The sequence below is a fragment of the Gigantopelta aegis genome, chromosome 4 (assembly GCF_016097555.1).
Source record: "Gigantopelta aegis isolate Gae_Host chromosome 4, Gae_host_genome, whole genome shotgun sequence".
Classification (NCBI taxonomy): Eukaryota; Metazoa; Mollusca; class Gastropoda; order Neomphalida; family Peltospiridae; genus Gigantopelta; species Gigantopelta aegis.
Window position 1 is genome coordinate 81,472,920 of NC_054702.1, and position 6,000 is coordinate 81,478,919.

Below are 6,000 nucleotides of genomic sequence, written 5' to 3' on the forward strand. Positions count from 1 at the left end.
AGTCTTATATTATCATTTACTAGTAATAAATTAAAACATATATTCTACACAATTACATTTGCCTTTGTCTGTACTTTCAGAAAATGCTAATGTTAAAATGTGGCCAGAATATATTTTTCTAGTTTGGTGAATTGTCTGAAATTATGTAATTAGCTTTTGGAAAAATATATAATGAAATACACTTACCGGTACCATCATACTGTCCTGGAGGCAATGAATTTGGGGGATTAAGTTTAGGAAGACATTCATAATACAGAAAATTAATTGTTATAAAAATTGTATATATAACTTTTGTAAACAAATGCACCAAACATTCTTTCAGCTCTTTCAGTCTGTCTGTCTCTCTGTCTATCTGTCTGTCTGTTTCTCTCTTCATCTATCTTTCTCTTTTGCCCCCTCCCTCCTTTCGCCACCCCCCCCGTTTCTCTTTTGCCCTCTCTCTCTCTCTCTCTCTCTCCCTCTCTCTCTCTCTCTCCTCTCTCCCTCACACGTCTCTCGCTCTCTCCCTCTCTCTCTCTCTCTCTCTCTCTCTCTCTCTCTCTCTCTCTCTCTCTCTCTCTCTCTCTCTCTCTCTCTCTCTCTCTCTCTCTCTCTCTCTCTCTCTCTCTGTGTGTGTGTGTGTGTCTGTGTGTGTGTGTGTGTTTTTTTCTTATACATTTAGCAGGTTAACATTAATGGAAAGAATATCTGTTCATTTTGGAATGAGGGCAGCTCTTAACAGATCATAAAAGCAGAATTCCATTACACATATATCTGTTTTGTTATTGCCCTACTGAAACATTTACTATCTAAACCCTATGATTAGAGTCACTGGTTCAACTATTTGATTACATGTTTATCAAAGTAGGAAACTCATCTGAAGGCACAAAGACCTCAATCTTGGTTGTGTTGTTTGTGGATGATTTTATTGTCTTGCTGGAGATGGCAGACTGGTTTGTGATCTATGTGCCATATTTAAAATACATATAGATTATACATTAAGACACGGTTTTCCCTTTGTCAGCAGAAAACTACAATAAAACAAACTGATGACTCAGTATAATTATATTTGTTTGACTGTTCATAGCATTAGCAAAACTGTTGGCGGGTGAAATAGGCTAATCTACGTCTGTTATGATTTTTTCTGAAGTTGTTTGTAATTCATACAAAGATAATACATACCTATATGCATAGATGCAAAGTTCCAGTTTGTTTAAACCAATATTTATAATAAAAGCACCTACCTTCTATACTTTTAGTGCTTATATTCATTTAAGATTCTAGGCAATCACTTCAGTTGTTTGGGCTGCATGCATGTCCAGGACAATGGTTAATGGGTTGTGGTTATTGAGAGAATAGGTGGTAAAACTCCCCATTGATGAGTTATTAAACTCACCCTAGTTGGGAACCAGTACCAAAATGCAAATCTAAAAACTACCAACCTTTGTTCTGATGGCTTCAGTATTATGCCACCAATATCAGTTACATCCCAACCCCTCCAAATAAAAATAAGAAAAAGAAAACTATCGCACATACACACACATGCACACGCACACACATGCGCACGCATGCACACACACACACACGCACGCACGCACGCACACACAACCCACCCACCCCATAAAAACACACAAAAAACAAAACAAAACATTTTAAAAAGATTTATGCCCTTTATTTTCAGTTTTCTTTACTAATTTATGAAAGAGTGCTTATTGCTCACTATAAAGATCTCTCATTGTCTAGAATAGACATCTACATGTATGTCATAGCTGCCATGTGTGACACCAAGTGGTCACTAAGACATGTGCTGGGGTGTTTATAAATGAGCATTCCCATGAAGGAGAATGTAAGAGCATAGTTGGAACTAATGAATTACTGTGCTTTACACATCTTAGAATGCCTTGCATTGTTCTTATATAAATATGTTGGTCTAATGTTTCATTGGTTTATTTGAAGCATTGTCAATAGTTTGACTTCAATGTCTGCTTTTTATATTATCTGATTGTCATGTTTTTCTTGCAGAAGCACATTTTACAACAGTGAGTGGCATTATTATTGGTGTTACTGTGGTGATTAGCCTCATCATCCTGGCTCTCATCATCTTGTTTATCTACAAGAAGAGAAAGAACTTCAAGGACATCATCATCCCCAGAACCACAGTGTCCAAGAGCAACAGCTACAAGTCCAATATGGGAGGTGAGATGAACTTTTAAAATGTTTCTGCTCATGATACTCGGAAAATGTTGACAACGTTCTACAGCCGACTTTCCCACTCATATTTCTAGAAATAAATAGAAGTGTTAAATGCTCTTTGGTGTCAAATGTATATTACTTATTTAGCATTAAAAATCAATGTGCTCTAGTGGCATCATTAAATAAAACAAACTTTACTTTTTTTAAATTTAGCATTAATACAATGCAAGTCATTAGAACAAAGCAGAATACATTATTTTTATGTGTAATATAAAATACATCGGTTTATATCTTTTGGTATAAAATCAGGCTATGATTTTATTGCTTACACCTGTATATAAAAAAACAAAACAAAACTGACATTATAATTTAAAGTTCAGTAAAAAGTGACAACAAAATATATCACCATGAGCTGATAGAGAAATAACATTGTTGTCCAATGTCCATCACCTGTAAAATAAAATAAAATAAAAATAAAGCAAATAAATATTTCCAATGAAAATATTTTCAGCAGACCTACAAAAATTAAATATTGCTGTCTTTTAATCCTTTGTAATAATTTGTAGAATATCCTTATAGTTGCTGTAATTATTACTCGATTCTTTTCCTGTATGTTATTTTCCTGTTTCAGCAGGCAAGTCGGACTACTCTAACCAACTGCTGGTTGTCAGTGATGAGTGGGAGTTGGATCCTAAACTGATCAAGTTCAGCACACCACTGGGTCAGGGGGCGTTTGGAAAAGTGGTTACCGGTTACTATAGTGACAGCAAAGTTGCCATAAAGCTTATTAAAGGTGAGTGGAGCTGCAGGGAAGCAGGTGCAACACAAAAACGCCACTGCTATACGTATATGTTCTGAGGTAATTAATGACCAGGACTGGATGGTGTGTTGTAACTTACTGTACCGATTCCGAGATCACACGGATTGCTAATTCACATCGACATGGGTGAAACCAAGCATTTCGTCTTCTAACACAGAATTTTATGTTTCTGCCAGGTCTTAGCTGGATAATTATAGTTCTGAGGCTGTTTATGTATTCTGCGTGACTTGATGGTGCCATGATGAGTCTATGTTAACTTGCTCAGGCTCCATGACGTAATACCAATGAAACTTGTTGATTCCCTGTTAGCTGTCTGTGATAGTAATTATCTTGGCATACACTACCATCCGCATCACATACACCTGTTGTGGTTAATTCTAGATTTACAAAAAAAAGAGTAAAGATGAAGAGACCAAAGTGCATGTAGAATACAGAATATATTACACATGTGTTTGTATCTGTCTAATTGATTTTTAATAGTAGAAGGGGGCCATATACAATTATGAATATTTCATGAGCACAAATTGTACATGAGGGGCATGTTAAAAAAACACATGTAGATAAAAATACACCTGGTAAAATCATCATTTTTTATGTACACGTTATGGAGATGAAATAGGGTACCAAACAATTGCAGTGAAACTTGTGTTGATCTGCCACCAAAGAGAGTATCAAAAAGTGGTATTTTAAGACTGGGTGCATATACTGATATAGCTGCTTAATTAATACAGATCTACATTAGATGGTTTGGGAGAATAAAAATGTGGCCTTGGTAACACAGGTGGCTCTTTAATACATGTGGCTGCTTAATACAGGTGACCACTAGATCAGGTTTGTCTGTAATGTATGCTTTATACACTTGCAAAAGTGTTGGTAATTGTGCATGAACAGCCAATAATAAAAATAATACTAATTTATAACAGTAGTGGTAATTGGAGCCATAGTGGTAGTGGTTGTAGTAGTAATATTATGACTTTTTATTATTAATTATATATAAGAAGGCTTAAATAAATCCCTATACTATAATGCACAGACATTTTATCAACAGCTTTTCTGTTTTAATAATTAGTACTGCAGTATTAACATTATTAGCAGCCATATACACCATATTTATACATTTTATGAAGTACATTCGTTTTTCCATAGAATTTTATTTTTCTCTATGGAAATTTTAATACATGTACACATTAGCAGACATGTTTATGAATTAAGTGACATAGAATGGATGGGAAAATAGTAAATCATACAGTGGTATTAAATTTATTACAAATTTGACCTGCCTCCATCTGCATGCATATCTACACTGGCCAACCCTGGCAGTCAGTGTGTCTCCGTGCCCTAGTGAGGTGTCCTGATACTCTGGTGTAGATTCCAGCACTCCACATCTAGGTAGAACTACACAGTACCGGTATCAGATAGATCTGGCTCTGACCCAACACATTTAAACTGCAGGGCACCTTGATTGCCATCAGTTCCTCTTGATAAGAGGCAAACAAGATCTCTTCCTATCAACACACGACTCTGTTGATTCTCAAGTCTGGAACCACCTGCCTTGTTCTGTGTCACTTGATCAGGGCTTGAAACTGATAGTCACCAGTGGGCCATTTTGCAGCCTATATCATGGCCCTGTATATAACAAGAATAATAGAATAATAAGGAAAATGCCTTTTGTAGTTTGCAAGTGCCTTTATGTTGTCTAGCTTCTATGTTGCACTGCCCTGCTTTCTTTATTATACAGTCCTCTGTTAGTTGCATATTTGTGTTTTTTATTTTCTGAAATATCATATGTATTTATTTGTACTGGCTCTATTTGGGGCTGTCTTGTAAAATAAATATTGATTGATTGATTTAGTTATTTGACTGAAACATATTTAAATTTAGTTTTGAAAACAAATGGATTAGGCACATTTAAAGTTACATTCTCTGGTTACCATATTATAACATCATGTACAAATGTGAAATACAAGCTCAAATGCACTTTTAAAAAAGTTGTGTGTGTTCGCTATGAACGGATATCGTCAAACGTATACACTTGATTCGTCACCTGCGCCGCCATAGCTAGGCAAAGCACAAACGACAGCCTGTTGTCAGTTTTAGTTAACATGTGCGTTTGCCGATTTCAAATTGTAGGGTTCGTCTCAAAAAATTAAAAGAGAAATCTTGCACTGTACGAAGAATATTCGGTTGAGGATACGGTACTAGAGTCTTTAGTTAAAACCGGTTTGATCTTGACAACGTATTATCGACAGTCATACCATAATTAATCAGGCAGGATAATGATAAATCCAACTAAAATTCTAGCCAGCTATTATGAACATGAAACATGGTTACTTGGGCTAATTGCCCAGGACATGGGTTCAATACAGATGATAATGAAGGAAACATGTCTGTTCTGTATAATGGTCAGTAATATAATTATAATATGCACTGGACAGCACATGGCACAATCTTTCATGTGCTATTTTTCACAATGCCTTGAGATATTAAGCTAACATTTTGTGTATAGCTTTACCATATACTGTTACAGATCAAGGTTAACTTTTATGGCTATTTACCTATTTTTTATGACCCTTGAATTTAGGAGAGATGAAAAAAAGCCTAATAGGGGACATGCATTGCTTTATCAGTACTCGCAGAATGTTTGTTAGAATACTGGTTGGAATGGGAAATATTCTGATGGGTCAGATGATGAGGATCAATCCTACAACCCTTTATTCTTCAGGTTCAAGCTATACTGAGCTATATCATACTCCTTATGTAAATAAAATTCCCTTTTGTACTATTTTCACCCTTCATTGCAAACATGTATACATGTATCCTTCTCTACAGCAAGTGTTTGTGTGTGTATATGTATATATACATACATACATCATTTATTCACTCAGCTTGTGAACAGGTGGAAACATTAGCACTTGAGACTCTACCATTTCATCATATTCTTTGTGGCAGCCAAGTCATATTTAGGTTTACAAATGAGCAACATGGTTAATGATGGTAATCTATCCCGG

At 35.5% G+C, this 6,000-nt stretch overlaps 1 protein-coding gene across 1 annotated transcript in view; it reads left to right on the forward strand.

Annotated features, from left to right (window-relative positions):
- LOC121370023 overlaps positions 1 to 6,000 on the forward strand; it is a 57,171-nt gene that overhangs the window by 24,965 nt on the left and 26,206 nt on the right. The window contains exons 11-12 of the mRNA XM_041495118.1: positions 2,002 to 2,175; positions 2,807 to 2,965. Coding sequence (XP_041351052.1) covers positions 2,002 to 2,175; positions 2,807 to 2,965 — 333 coding nt within the window. The remainder of the gene's footprint in view (positions 1 to 2,001; positions 2,176 to 2,806; positions 2,966 to 6,000) is intronic.